Source organism: Lepisma saccharinum, chromosome 1 (genome assembly GCF_977018435.1).
Source record: "Lepisma saccharinum chromosome 1, izLepSacc3.1, whole genome shotgun sequence".
Lineage (NCBI taxonomy): Eukaryota > Metazoa > Arthropoda > Insecta > Zygentoma > Lepismatidae > Lepisma > Lepisma saccharinum.
This window is the reverse complement of record NC_139229.1, coordinates 42,193,425-42,213,578: the sequence shown is the minus strand read 5'-3', so window position 1 is coordinate 42,213,578 and position 20,154 is coordinate 42,193,425. Positions and strand designations below refer to the sequence as shown.

The 20,154-nt window shown below is 37.3% G+C and overlaps 1 protein-coding gene across 1 annotated transcript in view; it reads right to left on the bottom strand.

The window, feature by feature from the left end:
• Positions 1-17,630, bottom strand: part of LOC145994821 (bifunctional purine biosynthesis protein ATIC) — a 94,142-nt gene extending 76,512 nt beyond the window's left edge. Inside the window, exons 1-2 of the mRNA XM_083131144.1 lie at positions 17,432-17,630; positions 422-489 (exon numbers count right to left, since the gene is read on the bottom strand). Of these exons, the coding sequence (XP_082987270.1) occupies positions 422-443 (22 nt within the window). The 5' untranslated portion in view covers positions 444-489; positions 17,432-17,630. The remainder of the gene's footprint in view (positions 1-421; positions 490-17,431) is intronic.
• Positions 17,631-20,154: the final 2,524 nt, after the last annotated feature.

Here is a 20,154-nt window from a genome sequence, read left to right as displayed (position 1 = left end):
AAAAATTACATCAAAATACATGATTTTTTGCTTGAAACAACCATAAATTAGACAAAAGAAAATCATGATTCGCAAGCCTCTGAAAAACAATCAACAGTGAAGTCCTCTTTTATAGAAAGAAATGTAGAGAAAAGAGACATTAAAAGTTATGGTTAATAAAGAGCTGATGTGGGAGTCATAATGAACAAGGGAACTGGAACAAGTGTGAATGCTTCATACATGCACAACCAAAAACAAAATAATACTTTTCAATAGTGAAATTGGATGTCTTAATACAATAAAAAGTCTAGAATAGGATATATAGGCTATATACATTTTCGCACACATATTCACACATTACAAAATCATTTTTCGATACTGTTTTTTTACAACAATCATCAAGAATTGTAGAAACTTTTGTCAAATCAAGGAGACATCTCACCTAAATTTCCTCCTGAAGCCATTTTTAGAAATTTGTATCACTGGTTACTGAAGGTTTAACAGCTTTTACTGCAAAATAAAAAAGAAACTCATTTAAGCAATCATCTACATCAACCTAAAACATTTATCAAATGTACTTTACACCAGGGATGATGGCACAGACTTTCTGAATCCATGTATCTGGTTTTGAAAGTAGGCAGTTCTGAATCGGGTGAGAACCATGTATCCATTTCAGAATGCCTGGATTCCAGGATGTGGATGCATGAATTTTACATAAAGAATACATTAAGAGCCCGTATCACCGCTGGTGACGATACCTAAAAAATAGGTTCTTGCGTCGACCTTCTGTGCTCGAACAGTCAAGTGTGTGGCATTTAAATTTTACTGAGTTAAAGATCAAATATGAAATTTGTTATGTCGTTAAGCCTTTTTTTAAATACATTATTTATTACGTAGTTTTCCTTATCTCAATTTCGTAAAATTCACTTGATCGCCAATTATATGTAATAACTTAAATCAACATTTTAAAGAACAAGAAAGCTTCTACTGTTCTTCTACAGCAAAGAAATGAAACTGATCTTACATAATTTTCTTTAGAATGTCTGTAGTTCGTCGACGTACAGAGCAATGTATGTAAATTCTAACTTTGACGTTTCTAAGCTGGTCGCGCTAGCCGTTTCCCCCTCTGTACCGCTCGCGCTCAACCCCCCCCCCCTCCACGGCCCTTTTTTCTTTCACAATCGGCCGGTCTTCCAAGAAAACCGCATGCTGAGAGCTAGGAAAAGAAAAAAAGAATTCAGGGAAAGGTTTTGGGGGAATCAATGGTTTGGGCGATGCTTGTAAACAGTTCTTCACTACGCTATATCCTAATACTAAATCACGATGGGGTTGTAGTGCAATGACAACAGTGAAGAACGGGGTATTTCTCCAGTATATTGTTCACAAATGGGAAGGGCTGGTTACACAGACTCAAGTACACCTTTACAAAAGGTTTGCCTGCAAAAGAAAAATTGTGCCAAATTATAACTTTTTTTTTGTGAGAACACGAAAGTCCATTACCAAGGGATTTTTTGAGGGGGAAGGTGACTTTACTCAAAGTTTTTAGGTAAATATTGTGTAAATTCTATCTGGTGGTGGATTATCAACCAGTAACGCAAATTAATGACTTTTTAGCTGTCGATCATAAATAAGTTCAATGAACGTTCATTGTCAGTTTGAGATATTTCTGAGGGTCAATGGTAAAAAATACTTGATGGAAATAGTGCTATTTTTAAACATTTTGAACGTCCGTTCAACTTAATTTCGAATTTGGCTCCTTTCATGATTTGTAAGTAGGGGGATAAAATATATTTACTTAATACTTTACTGCGTTATTTTATCACCAATTACATATATATATATATATATATATATATATATATATATATATACAGTCAGACCCAAAGAAGTCACAACATAAGATAGTTCTGTGTCATCATATACAAAAATACTTTTAGGCATAGGTCTTATGTAGAATAAAATACATTAATTATATGTTGTTTTTTCTTTTCCAAAGACATTATTTAGTTGAATAATATGACAGACTTACTATTGATAATGACCATACAAAACACACCATAGAAATTTCATTCACTTTCAACTTTCTGGGGCCGGCCACCGTGGGGGAGTGGTTAGCACATCGCGCTACGACGCCAGGGGTCCCGGGTTCGAATTCCGGCTTGGCCGCGGATGTTTGTGAGTGTCCATTCATCAATTTCATCATATCATCACTTATTCCCTTCTTCGCAAATTGGCTAAAAGTGGCACAAAAAGCGAAGTAAAATAAAGCAAATCAATCAACTTTCTGGATATACGACAAATAACACTATTTCTGTATAAGGAATTTTAGGCGTGCTCAGATCCTCCGATTATGGGGAGCAAGGGCCTTGATAAGAGTTCAGCTGACGAAATAAAGCCTTCATTCCATCTCACTGTTTTTATTACATTGATGGGAACAAAACAGGGTCGTGTGTGTCCCGACGCATCTAAAATCACTTTATTAGATGAATTTCAACTTCAGTGGCACCATTGTTCTCTGCTGGCGCTTTATTTTCCATCTCTGCTGTTCAAAGACTATTGTACGTATAAACGTGGTTTAGTACCGCAAATTCAAAAGAACTACACATAATTTATTCATGTGCAATATATGGGCAATTTATTCTGCAGACACATACAGATAATACAACTAAAGAATAAAATATGTGGAGGTGTTAATAAGAAATTTGCTAGTGGGAGAGTCCAATTACATAGGAAGTAATACACTACCCTTTCCTTACGTAGTTACTTGGAACTTTCGTAGGTTTGAAAATAGTATTTACTTTTATTTCTATAAAAGCATAATGTTGTTTAAGAACTGTTATTAGATTCTTCTGCACTAAATTTCTAAGTGAGGCTATTAAGGGGCAACTTCTCCCTCCCCCCCCCATTTACTCACCGTATGCAAAGAGTGTGAATACTTTTTTGCTGAAATGGGAAAGTGAACCACAGCAAGAAACTAATAATATACATCTGTTTTTATGAACAGCTGCAGAATTACCTACAAACTTGTTGAAATTCACAGTTTTGCTAGCTTGTACTCATTGGACGAAATACATACAGCCAGGGACGGAGCTACAAGGAGGTCAGGAGGGATGAAACCCCAACAACATATCTAAGCTCCCTGTAGCCCCCAGATTTTTATAGTACGGTAGACGCCTTTCGATCGAAAATTAAAGAAGTAGAAGCTATCTTACGTAATATTTTCCATTATAAAACTTCCCTTAGGGCAAGGCCATTGCTATGTTCAAGTTCATTTCCTGCTTTTATAAGATCGCAAGATTATTGCAACGTGTTGTACGTAAAATCGTGGTTGGAGGTGGCAGCTGCAGATCTGCATGGATCAACAACGGACATTGATTATTTAATACGTACTAAGTAATTGTTAAATCACAAGTCTCCAAACTTGCCAAAAAAATTTACAGATACTCTGCTGCCTATCTGGTAGGTGGATGTGTTCAGAGGCTGTGGGATTGCTGTTTGGTTGTTGGAGGGTCAAACGATGATAATACGATGCCTACGAAGTTAAATGATAACAATTATTATCCTATGTAAATCATGTCACTATTTTTGGAGCGAGTGTTAAAAATTAATTTTTATAAGTTGGAGGATGTTACCAATTGTATTGTGAAGGTAACACTGAGAGAACAAACATATTTTCAGTGCAAATTCACCTACACTAGGAGACAAAAGCATTGACTATCAATATTATTGACATAAATCAATAGATACAGTTGCAGCTTTCGCACTGGGCAGATGTGATTAGTAGTGAAAATAACTACCAATAGTTTTATATATGTTTCACATCTGATTCTTCTCCATGGAATAGAAATTGACCACTCGGCATAAATTATTTTCCAACGTCATAAATAATAAGTTATTAACATGAAGACCTAGGCTTACAAGGAATAAAACTGCCCAAGCTTGCTGATTTTTGCACTAAATTGCAATGTTTAGTTGCACAGAGGCTAATCGGGACAAAACCTACAGCCTATAGTGGAATCCGAGCCACTTAATTAAATGTCCCTAACCGTGGATCGAACTCGTGACCCGTCGATTACAAAGCATCATTATTACCGCTAACCGAGGCGGAAAGGTTCACTTATAATCTTTCTAATTATTATCATTTAAGAGTTAGTTAGTTTCTTTAGTCATTTAATTCCTTAATGTCGTATTTTTGCCTCTCGGATGTTTTCAATAAGAAAAATAGATGTAACGATGAAAGGAAACATCGCTGACAATTATGTTCATTGCAAATACTCGAATGACAAACTACAATCAGAAAAGCTGCCCCCCGTGGCGGAGTGATTCAGTTCTTTTTCACATGCATGCTCGGATCCGGAGAGATAGTTCGCAACTATGAATAAGAGGAGTGTACAGTTAACAGAATCAAGCATATCTGGAAAGTAGTAAGCTGCGTGAAAACTGACATACGTGTATTTCAGGATAACTATGATAGATATGAACAAGAAACTGTATTAGCCTTATCTGCGGATGTTTGAAAAGTCCTGTAGTAAATTCACAAATTCGTCGTTCCGGTTCAATATGAGTAATATGCATTGGCTGTAAATAGTTTTAATTGTATCAAAAATGCTAAAAGTACACATTTTACTAACTACACGACTTTCCCAATGATCCCAAATGGCTAACTTGGATTGATATTCATGTGCATTAGCACTGGCCTCCGTGGTGAAGTGGTTAGCACATCCGGGAGTTCGAATCCCGGCATGGATGCTCTTTGTGAGTGTCCGTTCATCAGTTTCATCATACAATTCATCCTCAGGCGGAGAACAAAGCATGACGCCTTAGGTTGTAAGACACGTTTTTATTACGTTAAGAAAAGAAAGAACATCAAAATCATCTCACTTAGGATAATTCACCAACTGCAGAAAACACAATAGAATGTCTTCCGCCTGTTCTGCACATGTGTCGCAACAGGGTGAATAGCTATGCACTACTACAAAACATCGTCATTATTTCCCTAGTTTACAGCACCATACAGGAGAGATATCCTGCTACTCGATGTTATAAACTATTCCATATATGTTGGTCAGAGGCGTGCGCACGGGCGGGGGGGGGGGGGTTGATTGCCCCCTAATCACGGACGTTCGCAGATTTTTCCACAAAGGGACAAGAAAGGTATTTTTTCATTGGGCATATTACCCCGATACTAGTACTGTCCTCTCAAAAAACACCACTTGAATTTGAAATTATCGCATTCCTGCGTCCCCATTACATAATAATTAATGTAAATTACTATGACTGAAATCTAATTATACTTGTGAAATATATACTTTTAGGTTGACCTTCGTTTTCAAGGTGTGGTCATCCTTGCCCCCCTTCCAGACGTTCCATGCCCCTATATTATTATACTTTCACCTAGAAATTTAGTGGAGAGCAATATTGTTGATGTTATTAAACAATATTATACTCTAAAAGGAAATGGCGCAACCACAATGGGACAGGGGGCATTGCTTATGCCTTTTTCCAACCTTGGACGGAAATCATTGAATTAAAAGAAAGCAAGACTAGCAGAATCTACTAGTAGCAGGACAAAAGGATACTCAAGACGGAATTAGTTTTCACGTCCATCTTCATTATTTCTTCCAGACGGTCAGGATCACTTGCAGAGGGTTACAGAGGGACAATTGTCCCCTCGACTTTAAATTTTATACAAATAAAAATACATTTCTTAAAATTTTCTTTCTCGCTTCGCTCGGGGTACCTGCTTTTCTAGCAGTCTTGTCAACTTCCGAGCCGTAGCTAGGAAGTAGCGGGAGTTGGCACTGGGCACCGAACAATCTGATTGAGAAAAATTGTAAAAAAGAATGCCATGCCGTCCCATGCGCCCTATTAAATCAATACTGTTTTCAACTTTCAAAAATTTGGATCGAAAAATTTTCTTGCTCGCTTCGCTCGCAGTTTCTTTTCTCCAATACATTGTAAATTACCAGAAAGAAAGTAAGAACAAATAAGTAATTCATACAGTTGCTGCTATAACAGTTTGGTTTGGAGGAAAACGAGCGCTCACATTTCAGAGACAATCTATATAAATTTTGCTGTTGGTTTGTTAAGGGGCGGATGAATAGATTACGTAATGTATTTAAATAATATGTTAATACCTAGGTATATATATATATATATATATATATATATATATATATATATATATATATATATAATATACACACTCGCACGCGCAAACACACACACATATATATATATATATCACATCAATGCAAAAAACTAAAACAGTGAGATAAAATGAGGTTTTTCTTTGCCGATCTGACTTAATTTTCAAGGTTTTTGCTCCCCCCCTTATCAGAGGATCTGCGCACGCCTATGATGTTGGTACCTTCTTCTAATAATAAAAACAAGTTAAAATAACAGTAATATTAAATTAATAATATTAAAATATTAATTAATATTGTTATCACATGAATGGGAAAAGATGGCATAAGAATAGGAATATAACAGCACGTATTCATTATCTAGCTCATGAATAGTTAAGATCGTTTCAATTTGTATAAAAACAACTGACCTGGCAAGGTGATTGTGAAACAGATAAGGAATTGAATATTTATTGAATAACGAAAAAGGATGCTAGATCCATTTGACGAAAAGTAAAGCTCTTAATTTAATATTTAAGCATATTACTTAGGTAGTGGTGTGTATAAATCTTCTTTGATACAGTCATCCAAAGTTGTATGACCCCAATGTAATCCTTCCCTTACAATAAGTTTGACGGAAATACACCTATCTCGATTATACGACAGATGCTAAACAAAACAAGCATATTTACATAATTTAATTTTAGTAAGTCTCTCGTGGAAGATTCGGACTCCCTGGACACCCCGCCTCCCCTAAATAGTCCTTGGCTCTAGTACATGTAAGTTGTATTGCGATGTTCGTCAATGTGTGTTTTTCTTCTTTCAGACACTCGGAACATGTGTTGTCCTGTCACAGAAACCCTCTCGGCTCGGAGTTATAAACGTTCGGGCTCAAAAGAAAGGTCTATTATGGTCAGAGCCTGACCTTCCCCGCGGGGGGGGGGGGGGGGGGGGGGGAGTAGCGGACAGGGAACCTTGTCTTCTGTTTCTTTCGACACAGCAACCCTCCCACCAGTAAAGTCTCAAACGGTCTACCATGCAATGGATTTGCGTTCGAAGGGAGAAATGGAATCAATATTGGCAAGACTAGGAAGAAAATTTGACATCTGTCCGGTGCGTTTTTCGAGTGACGCTGATACGGGCTCTTAAGATGAATACGTGAATATTAGATTAACCTTTTACACGCCGGATTGTCTTTGGATTTGAAATTAATGGGTTTTTCAGTAATTTTTGTCTCTTTGGTGTACATTAAAGAGAATTATTCAAAAAAATTGTTATTTTTTATTTTCTCTATATGTAAACTGGAGTGTTCCCAATTGGGAACATTGGCGTTTCATGTGAAGTATTATTACAGAGTTTTCTAATTATAATTCAACTGGACCAGCTTTTTTTCCGTTTATATAGTAGCATAGTAAATGTACAGAAATATTACATATAACCTTACAGAGAATGAGACAACATTACAACCTTCTAAATACAAAATACTAATACACATACATAATAGGATAACATAATTGTATAAAAATGAGAAAACGTTATTGTGCAATTTTACTGAAGGAGAAAAGGATTTGTTTTATTGAAAATGTAGCAATACCAAATTTTAAATATATGTAGTTTACACATTTGAAAATGAAAAAAAAATTACAGACACACACAGATTGTCCTAAACTGGTGATAAGCCAAGGAAAGCTGGGAAGCAGTGTAAATGCATATTTCTTGCACACTCGCGACATTGTAAAACCTTTTTTTTTGGCAAAATGCACACCTTCCTTGTCCTGCTTCAATCAGAAAATGACCATCATTTTTCCTCATAGACCCTGGGATTTCAAATCGTGGTCCTTGCCTCGAAGATGTTCGTGGATTTTTGCGAATGAGGACGATAGCTACTTCTCTTCGAAAATCCAAGTGATTCTTTGAATTCTTCCCATGAAGTTCTTGGTGAATTTTCCAGGCTGCAACAACTGCCACATTCAAAGCACTGGAAAATAAATTCCACCACCATTTTTTCCCTCGCAGCTGGACAGCATACGGTCGAAGACATCGACGCACCCCATTCCTTTATTGTACTTTAGTGAGGTTCAGGGACACCAATCCTCCTCTTTGATTGCCGGGAGTACCGCTTTGCTGTTCCTAATGGCAAGTGTGTCTGGTAGTTGGATGCCAAGGTGACTATGGAATTACCATTCCATCTACACATGTAAATATCACCATCACATCGAAAGTCAAACTCTCCTCTTTTCTTTATCTTCATTTCATTTGTGGGAACCAAGTGACATCTACCGATCCTTCCTTCTCGTACTCTACCTATTGCTTTGAACCCCTTTATTTTCAGCTCTTTCAGCAATGTGTATGAGGTAAAGAAATTATCAAAGAAAACTTCAACTTGCAGAAGATTAGTGACAACATTCAATAAGGCTGTCACCACCATAGTCCCAAGTGGAGAGTTACATTCATCTTCTTCCTTTCCTTGATAGATTTTCATAACATAAGGATATCCATCACTTGAACTAAAGAGTCCATATTTTGAATCCGAAACAAATCGGTTTTCCCTTTATGAACATCTTGCAAGAATGATGCCCATAATAGGGAACCATTGATTCGTCGATGCTGAGTTGTTTATGAAAAATTCCATATTGCTGAATATCGTTGTTTAGCTCATCATATAATGGTGAATTTTTTCCAAGTTTATCCTCTTGTTTCAATTGAGTATTGTCCATAACGTGGAAATATTTCTTTATATCCCGAAACTTCTGCCTGGGCATCGCAGTTGGGACAATTGGTACAGTCACGTCTTCTGCTGTTGACCAGTACATATCTTCTCTTGGAACCTCTCATAACCACTGATTAGAAGCAAACCAAAGAACTGAGCTATGTCATGTTTGGTGAACGACACAATTTTACCCTTTTGAGCTGCATATAGGCACGTCATTGAAGATAGATGCTCGAGGTATGTCTCTGGTAAAATTTTATGAAACAACTCAATAGGTTCCAGTGGCAGTAATTCTGGGTGTTTGTCGGATAAGCACTGAAATGAATCATCGCAATGGAGCGAATTGTTTTCTATAACCGTAGACTTCTTCCACGAAGGATGTCCTATCTGTTTACTTGATGCCCCTTTAGCCTTTCTTGATGGGGTTGGCTGAAGAGACTCCGGAGTAGATTGTTCCACGTTAGTTGTGACAACCAATTCACCACACATCTGAAGGAACCACTTTTTCCAAAATGTTATCAATTTTTTCCTCATCGGTAAGATCTGCAGTTTCTTCTGGAGGCAACTGACAAATATCCACTACATCTCCAATGTCTTCAGTATCGTCATCTAAGATTTCATTCAAATACTGAAAACCTGCTTCCAATGTTAGGAAACGACTCGATGCCATGTTGTTCGTACAAATGTTGTTGAAAGACTGAATTTTATAACAACGATACGGCATGAATGAACAGAAGCAGCTAACAGAACGTGGAGCAAAACACGCCGGGATCTTTGTTATACAAACAATGTAAAAACAATTATTTCAAATGTACTTGTAGCCAACAATAAGCATGATTTTATTTCCATTGTTGACCAAGTTACAAAACAATCTTGCCTCACAACTGTGAGAAAGGAAAATTTCTCTTCAGTTTTTTGTGCGAGTTATTTGTTGTCTGTAACCATTGTTCATGCAAGACGCCAATGTTCCCATTTGGGAACATGATAATAAACTTGGGTCCAGACTAATAGAAATCAATGAAAAACCCATTCTAATGCATTTGATGTAATACTAGCATTATGTTCTGCCCGACTATGTACGAAGAAGGAAAAAGTAATTGATTTGGGTGTAAATAAAAGATATATAATATTATGAATGTAATTTTAACAATTTTGGTGTAATTTCATAGTATACTATCCAGACGATAATAATGAAAATATTAATTAAATGTTGTTAACAGTAAATATACACCCTAAATTAATAGATAAAACAAGAAAACTATAAAAAGTTTTGTTTCAGTATGGTTGAAATTGAAAATTAGTTATGTTCCCAATTGGGAACATTGGCAGGTAAAGGGTTAATAATTGCTAATGCTCTTTTCACTACTGAGGGCTGTTGACCCACTGCAACCCACTCTCGAGAACGACGTTGAATTTTCTTTTAATCAACAGATCTTTTGTGTTTTATAAAATTGCTTCCAGCGCATGGAAAACATAATAACAGAGATATTTGATCCGAAAGTATGGCCCACATAAGTAAAATCCTGTCATTCCGGAGTACTTTCGCTGATTTTTATTAGTAAAAGCAGTTTGCATGCACCCTCAAATTGTGAAAGAAAATGTCGAAAATAACTACCAGTCACACACCTAGCGACATAAAATTACAGAGCGACCACAAGCAAAAGAACCTTTGTGCACCTTCCCTCAATCATTCCTTTCAGGTCATAAGGAAGCCTGCTTCACTCTACCCCTTCCCTCCATGTGGGAGTACAATGCACACGAGTTGAGAGTCTGCGCAGGTTCTCTTGCATTTTGTGCCACTATAGCTGCTGCTATGGAATGTCGTGTTGGGTGTTACATTCACTTGCTCAAAGCCTCCGTGCTGTTCTTCTTCACGGTAAGGTAACCAGCTAAGGTAACAGAAAACATTCATGACTAGTGCCCCGTACTTTATGTCCTATAAAACTGTAAAATATGTATGTAATTATGTCATAAAAATGTCACAAAACATTAGAAATATGTCGTAAAAAAAAATATCAGAAATTGCAGAAATATTCCCAGTAAAGCTAAAAATATGTACAACTGTACATTCAAGTTTCTCATTATATGGGAAGTCAGTATCTTCCAGGGAAGATGGACTGGGGTGGGGTATTAAATGAAGTCAGAATTCCTTTCACCGAAGAATTTAGTGGGAAAATATAGAAAATAACGTGAGGTTCACTGCAATTATTCTAAGCAGGGACAGAGTATGTACACTGGCTGAAACAACAAGATATCTTGAAATTCATGTACTCGATTGCCGAGAGTAGGGAATGTAATGTACAGTATGTTATTTTTACTTTTGACTGATTATTGTGAGAAGCGAAGAAAAGGTAAAGAAACGGGAACAATTAAAACTTGTTTGCCAGCACAACAATGACAGAACATTTTCCCTCAATAATGTTCGTAGGGCTATCAATTGTCGGCGGGATAGAAAAATGGGGGAGGGGGAGTATTATTGTTCCGTATTAGTTGGTAAGGAAAGCCATCGATAACAAATAAACTATCCGTTGCGTTAAAGGTATGAAGAATAAATTTTAAAATAACCGATTATGTGCTAGACAATTATGAAATTATACAGAAATATGTCATATTATGAGAAAATTGAAGAAATATGTTATAAAAATACTAAATTGGTAAAACATGTCAAAATATGCATTATCAAGTTAGTCTATTTCGACCGATTTTCATCAGATACATGAAGATCTCACCTCAGTATTCGATCCGATGCCAAATAAAAAATATGTTATAACATAAATTCCCAGGCCCTAATCATAACACAAGGGATGGATGCAAAGAGAGTCAAGGACAGGGTTGATATGTTTTAAACAGTTCTTCTAGACTTGTTTAAAACACATTTTCATACTTGATATTCAGTGGCTGAAAATGTACATTCAGTTACACAAACATATCATAATGAGTACCCGTGGGCCACATTTAAAACACCTATTTTTTTTTACTGTACTTAACATACTGCAAAGAGTTGTTAAAGTCAATGTATTTTGTTCAATCACGATAACATGTGATATTTCAGAAAACAGAGTATCTAGTAGATACTACGGGGATATAGTGTGGCCTCGCAACTGTGGATTAGTTTAAACTAGTCGAACAGATAACATGCAAAATTTAAGAGTAACAAATTGGTATTTTAAGAAGTTAAGAGTTTACTTTATAACGAGAAACAAAGGCATTTCCTGGATGATTAACAGATTCCTTATTAATTATTATTTTTAGAAAATAAGTATTTTTGGCATTATGTTTTCAACATTTTGTGTGTTTCTTTATTTGCCAACCCTGCTCAAGGGTACCCACAATTTAAGTGAAACATTATAGGCAGGTATTTCACGTATTCACACCACTACAATATTTAATTTCGAATAAAATCACGTAGATAGGGTTTGCTGGTGCTATGAAGTTCCAGTTCAGCTTATTACAATGTTTTGCCATTCTTAACATTTGGAAGTTTTCAGCCAATTTCGCTCAGGTAAAGGGGACTTGGGAGCTTGTTCTCTTCTCACTTGTTTACAAAAAGGTCTGTGAATGTGTATTTACCAATGCCAGGATAATTTGTCCCACATTGTAAGGGTGGTAATATGGTAGACCAGCAGTTGCAGAGTCTCACCCAGCAATAAAGCCCATTGATTGAATCAAGTTGAATAAAGTGTAGCTTGTTAGAGCTAGTCGCTTTCACTACTGTTGTCTTTATATATTCTCGTACATATGTACAATCCATTAGAACCATAGGATAAAATGGCACAAGTACAATGATTGGTCAAATGCATTGAATGGTCGACTCAGGGTCTTGCAACAGAACATTCAAGTTTTAAGTTCCATCTGGTCATCACACATCCTCGCAATGTAGAATACAAAGTAATTGCAGTCTACCAGTTAAAGTGGCTCTAGTTTCGAATTACACATGAAAGAGCATATAATAACGGTAATAATGACATGCTGAATGTACTTATATATTAAAGAAATGTGTTATTTCAATAGCACCCCTCATAGTAGCTCCTCACCCCTAGATCTCAGATGCTGATGCAAGTGCCACTTTCAATCATTAGAATGCTTGTAAAATGTGAGTAATCAAGTATTATGCATCGTTTTGTGGAGTGTTGTTCATAAATATTATTGGCTTTGTTCATCATGTAGAAATTTCAGCAAAAAGTGCAGGCTTGAACAGGAATCGAACCCAGGACTGTGGCACACCTTGCCATTTTTGATTCCTGGGGTTTATTGCATGAGCACATCATATATTTACTGTAGAAACTGATGCAGATACACGAGCATGCAAGCAAAGCAGAGATGATAATGCAGCCAAGTGTAGAAAATACAATGAAATACTTGAGCCACCAACGACAGGTATTTCAGCTTCTCTACCAACCGAAATCAGGCCAACCCAGGGCTCGCTCAGTTGGTAGATGAGTGGCAAATGCTCCCGGGTTTGAGTCCTGGTCAAGCCTGCAAATTTCTGGTGAAATTTTTATGTAGTACATCTACTGTGTGTACCAAATGGCTTTTTTTGGAAGAAAACTGGAATTTTTGGCTTCTTTCCAATTAAAGCTAAACTATCTCACTTGAAGTTACTGTTATGACTTTACAGGTTTGTAGAGACAAATTTTACAACTAGCTAAAAAAAATGTACATGCTGTAACAGCCAAGAAACAGATATTGGCCAATCCCAGTGCACACATATTGCATAGTGGTTCGGATACAATTTTAACTCCAGCTTACCGAGGGGAGAGTACTTGAAGGCCCACCACATCTATTTTTTTAGAGTTTTCAACTCTTTGAAAATAAATCACATTGTTCTCTAGGATGTTAACAATATTTCTGTATTACCTTTGCTCATGAAAACATAAATGTAATGTAAATAGGAGGTAAAGTGCATTTGATTAAAATGCTAAGCAAACTAAACCAGACACACCTAACTAACTACAAAAGCAGCTATTGAACAAAATATTCAAACATTTTGGCAACACTGCACGGTAAACGAACAGATTCCAAGAACAGACACCAGAAATCCCTTCGTACCTCACACATGGGACCTAGATAGGAGGGGCAGTTCGTAACTAAGATGGTACTAAACAAATGGCTGTTGGAAAGTACAGAATTATATGGGAGTACATGGAAAAAAAAAACAACTAAGAATTGACAATATAGAGAAAGTCTGTAATTTTCGGTATACTAAGTAATTTTGGCCTCCTAATCACGAATCTGTTGTACGAAACCGCGGGTCACGTCTGGAAATTGTACATTTTGATGAAACATTGTTCGTTAGCCCCAAAAACCATCCACGTGTAGCCCCATGAACCATTCACACGAGGTTAGGTTAGGTTCCACTAGCACTCATTCCACCCCCTAAATTCATCGAAAAAATAGGGTTCGTACTAAAATTGAACATCATAAATAATTTTCTTGTAAGTAAAACAACGGTGTGGTTGGAGACAATGACAGGAGATTACATTTTAGGGAACGACTTGAGATGACCGGACCCCTTCTCCGATTTTCTTCATCTTTGGCATACTCACTAATTGAGGCCTCCTAATCACGAATCTGAAGATAAAATTTGTCGGAAACATCTAGAAATTGCAAAATAAGCAAAAATAAGGTGTTAGTTTTCGGAATGGAAACAGTCGATTTTTGCGAAATTTTTTGTTTCACAAGCAAATATATATATTCCTGATACTACCACGACACCAAATTTTAACTGTTTGCCTAACCTAACCACGCGCCAATGGTTTGTGGGGCTAGCGTCAATGGTTTGCAATTATTTGCAATTTCTAGATACTGATACTACCACAACACGAAATTTTCACTATGTTTGCCTAACCTAACCACGCGCCAATGGTTTGTGGGGCTAGTGCCAATGGTTTGTGGGGCTAGTGCCAATGGTTTGTGAGGCTAGCGTCAATGGTTCACAATTTCTAGTCATTTCCGACAAATTTTAACTTCAGATTCATGATTAGTAGGCCTCAATTAGTGACTGTCAAATATGAAGAAAATCGGAGAGGGGTCCGGTCATCTCAAGTCATACCCATTTGAGTTCGTAAAACTACGCATTCAATCTGTTTTTTTTTTCAAATTTCCAGACGTGGCCCCCGGTTTTATACAACAGATTCATGATTAGGAGGCCAAAATTAACAACATTGGAGACTTCCTCTATATTGTCAATTCGCTCCAAAAAAACAGGAAACATGCAGTAAGTAATTGCTAAAACTCTGCAATTTGTGTTAACAGACGTAAATCGAACTCTAACCATGTAAAAAATGCATACGTAACATGATGAAATCACAATAAAACAAAAGGAACTTACGCCGATTAGGAAATTGAACATGGTTACATTATGTTTCAATTCATATTATAAAAGATGTCTGGTATCTAAAGTTAGCATGTGCCAGTACTGCTCTAGAATCAGTGATTTTGCTGTAGTGTAAATTCTTCTAGCAGTGGCATATTCTCTCATGTTATCTGGTTTACTGCCAGTGAACCAACATTTGTCTTATATATATATACATAGATTACCACAAAATTTGAAGTTGTCGGAGTTCTGTTTTCGTTTTATTTGCATGCCTTGACTAGTCTTTTATTTCTAATTAATGTATAATAGATATATACAATAAAAAAAGAATTATTGTGGTCAACCAGGTCAGATTTTCAGAATATACCACTGGTTCTACTGTTAATTATTCATTCAGGTGAATTTCAAATGCAAGTGCGATTTCAGTGCTCGTATTAATTATTCTCTTGTAATGTTCAGTTTTATGTTGTTAGAAGATCCGTGTCTTTTTACTATCTTGTTGCGTACAACAATTTTTCCATAAAAAATAAAAACAAAATTTGAACGGAAAGTGTTCTTTGATACGACTATGGCTCTGTCTGTAATATGTTATTTCTGTGCCACTTACACTTCATCCTGCAAACATAGCGTAAAATGAATATTTTCAAGGTATATAAGCATCTATCTTGCTATGGTCTTATTTGAGAAAGTGATCGGTTTAATTTGATTGGGAGTGTTGCATTTGATGCTTACAATAATTTTACTTTTTGGTAGATTAGGAATGTTAGGTGTGACGCTTCCAATTTTTGTTAGGTTTGGTGCAGATTGCAATTTTACATTTTGTAAAATTTGGAGTTCTGTTTCACGGTATTGCATCTGCATGTGTTTTTTTTAACTTTTTGAGGGTACATACAAAATGCTTTTGCTGTCTTAAAATTTACAGGAGAAATTACTTACCGAATGCAGTTTCTTTAGACTTGTGGAAGTTCGGGGAAGTGTTTTCTCGCATCGATCATTGAATTTTGCCGGTAAATCATGTATTTTTCGATATAAATGTGTGAGCGATGCACGAAAGCTGTTGCATCCATTTCCTTCCAGCCAGCTGTTGCCTGTGTATGATGATGTAATCCCAGTCAGTGTTTCCAAACACGTGTTTTTGTAACTGAAGAAGGCACGTTTCCGCAAATGGTTTGTGGGGCTATGGGCTAGACTCTACTTTAAGTCGTTATTGCCTTTTGGTGGTAACCGATGGGAGTTAACAACACTGCAGGCTCGTCTTTGTGTCCGAGTTGTGAATATGTGTGCTTTGCGTGTTTGCGTTCTGTGTGTGTATGGTGCTTCTTTGCGTTCGCGGTGCGTTGTGCGTGTGTATGGTGTACAGGTTCCAAAAACTTGTAGATAGTGTAAAATAGGTTTATCCCCAGTAATAATTTAGTGCATCGTTCAAAAATGTGCTTGCAGACAGCCATGTAAGTATCTTTTTCTTTTTACACTTTCTGTTAAAGATAGCCACACTAACCATTCACGGGTAGCCACACTAACCATTCACGGGTAGCCCCACTAACCATTAACAGGTAGCCCCATTAACCATTCACAGGGACGAGGTATGCCTATGAGGTTAGGTTAGGTTCCATTAGCACTCATTTCACCCCTAAATATGTGCTTCATCATCAAAAAAATTCCTCAGTACGTTCATTTACGCATATCCGGACAACATCGGTTTTTATCGATTTCCTCCTCCAGGTAATTTTTCCTCACTTTGGGATTTACGTTGTTGAATTCCTTATACAATAAGCTTTCGAACGATATATGACACATATTCCTTAGGAAAAGGACGTAAAGTAGAGTCTTACCGGGCTATTTGTCAATGGTTTGTGGGGCAATGCGAGAATGGTGTGTGGGGCTACGTAGGTATTTTTGGGTGGAGTGGGGTGGAAACACTGCATGCCGACTACAGTAGTGAAACTGAGTCCGCCATTTAGAATGTTACCGAAGGGAAAAAGAAACTAAAAAAACTTACTTCACACGTCGAAAATATAATTATTTCCGTGGAAAAAAAAGCGAAATGCCATCTTCAGCAATGTTTCTTAACGCAGAATACGTAAGTAGGAATATGGAAAGTGACATAAATAGCGAGTTTCAGGCGTTTTCCTGATACGGAAAGTTTACCTTAAGTTTCTATTTCAGTTCGGTTACAATAGTGTACATTTCTAAGAGTACAATATCTGAAATTATAAATTTGTATAAATAACGCTACATAAATAAATTTCTACATTTTGGGTAAAATTTTCCGCGAGTGCAAAGATTTAAAAGATATTTTACCTGTTCAGGCTGACCGCAGCGCAATATCACCCAATTCCACTGACAGCTTCAGCTCAAGAGGGCAGCTTTAGATTCCGTCACTTCTGATAGCTCTAAGTCTGACCTTCGACAGGGTCAAAAGATTATTGTAACTAAGACGCCAAGATAATGATTATACGACACACAAAACCAAGGTCAAAACGTGGTATGAAAGTTTTCTTATTTGCCGGCAGCCGCTTCCAGTGTTGCCACAATATGAGGGCACAATTTCCCTTTCCAAGAGGCAAAATTTGCCTTTTTGGACCATTTTTTCCCTTCACCTAAGCAAAGTCGCACGAGTTTAACGCGTTAAACGAGTTATGGTAACTGACCGTTCCATAAGTGCTTCCGTGCGTTTCGTGAGTTTCATTATGCTGTCCCAAAAGTCGCATTCCGTGTGTTTCGTGCAAGAACGAGATTCACCAAACGCACGGGCCAGGATGCTGGTTTGTTCCGTGAAAATCGTCTGCTCCTTGCAGACAAAGCGCGTGCTGATGGATTCAAACTGCACTAGTTCGGAAAATGTATTATAATTTTAACAGATAGCGATATGAAGCGACATGCACAAGATAAGTATGCCTTGACCGTTCTTAGAATGTGATTAAAATGAGTAACAGTGCCCATAATAGAGTTTATTTTTGCCATAAGGACATTCCTTCCGCTGACGCCATGCGGAAACTTTCTCTAAACAAAACGCTGCGCCTGCGCTTTCGCCTAGAGTGTCCCGTAAGTCCGTAAAATAACTGGTTTCACCAGATTCAGGAGCCCAGTTATTTTCGTTGAATGCGTTCGTTTCGTTAAGACTTTCGGAATGCACCCAATAATTAGTAGAAGTGGTAGTAGCAGCATTATTAGTGGTGGTGGTGGAAGCAGTAGTAGTACGTAGTTAAGTATTCCATTGAATTCGTTATTCGTTTGAATAAAGAATATTTTTTTAAAAAATTACATTTCGGTTTCCTCACTTCCTGACCAGACGTCCCAGGTTAAACCTCACTCTTACTTCTTATCAAAAGACATGGGCGTCCGGAAGGGGAGGCAAGGGGAAAATGAAAGTTAACCAACAATTATGTATTTCACACATATAATTTCATTTTAGCCACAATGATATGTGTTAATTATTGCATGAACATCATAAATTCAAATTTAAGCTATGTTTTTTTAGGAAACAACACTATTTTTGGAGAAAATGTGCCTTGTTGCCCCCCTGGAAAAAATACCTTCCTTGCCCCTCCCTGGAAAAATCCTGCGGACGTCCATGTCCAAAGATGCATAAAGGCAACGTACAATAAACTTAAAGGAGCAGGAAGAAGTAGAAATAGCAAAATAAATAACATAAAAATGTGGATATGAAATTCAAAATTAACATAAACTTAAAATTTTCCTGTAATTGTTGTATTTTCATCGAAATTCCCTTTTCCCTTTTAGCTAAAATTTCGGTCCGAATTTCCCTGCAAAAGGGAAATTTCCCTTCATGTGGCAACACTGCCCGCCTCAAATCCAGCCAGTGTTGCCACAATCTAAGGCTACAATTTCCCTTTGTCAAGAGAAAATCTCCCTTTCCTACTCAATTTTTCCCTTCATCTATAGAAATCACATGAAGGGCGTCCGCAGGGTTTTTTTCAGGGAGCAAAGCAGTCAGAAACTTGTATTTTACTTTTATTATTTTTTTACGAATCATAAAATTGCAATATAATTGAAAAATCTTGACGTTATTGTAAAGTTCAGACTTGAGTCCACTATTTTTATCTCCTGCTCCTTTTCCATAACATCTGTCACTTTGTTGATGCATGCCATTTTGTACTTTTTTTCCGCAACTTTTCTACGTAGGACGTAGGTTTTCCTCGTTCGGCAACTTCCTGCTCGTCAGCATGGGCGTCGGCAGGGAGGGGGGGGTTCGAACAGGTCAGTGGAAATTGATTGATTGATTGATTGATTTAGTTTATTTTACTTTGAATTGAATTGAATTGAAAAGTATTTTTATTTACTACAGAGCGAGATTTAGCCTTGGGCTGCTCTACCACCTAACTCGGGTGAATAAAAGTTACAATGCATGGGGCTCAGTCGGTAACGCGTCTGACTACCATGCTCAAGGTCCCGGGTTCGATCCCCGGCCGGTTCAAATCCGGGAACTTTTCTAACGGTGTAAGCGGCCCCGGCGCCCACCCAGCGTCGAATAACATGGGTACCTGGGGGAAACCCTGGGGGGTAAAGGCGGTCAGGGGCGTGATGCTGATCACATCACCCCCACTCACGACCGGATCAAGAAAGTGTGGGGCGTTACCCCCACACCCCCTATACGCCTTCATGGCGTGGTGCTATGCACAGGGGAACACTTTACCTTTTACCTTTTATAGTTATAATACTGAAATCAAATATATAACATAACATGAATGAATTTGAGATAAATGAAAACTAATAAAATTATAAAAGAATATAATGACAGATACATTAACACACATACACACGTGTACATACGCAATTTCCAAATCGATACTAAAATAGCATGCACACAGGTTGAAATATTCGTTATGTCAGATAAGTGTTTGCAAAATACATGGTTTTACTTTACTTGATTCCTGTTGCTTAGCCGTACGAGCTAATGCTCAATTGTTGTCTTTGCGTTTTGTGCCTCTTGGCTAATTTGCGAAGATGGGGATGAGGGATGAAATGATGAAATTGATGAATGGACATTCACAAACAACCAA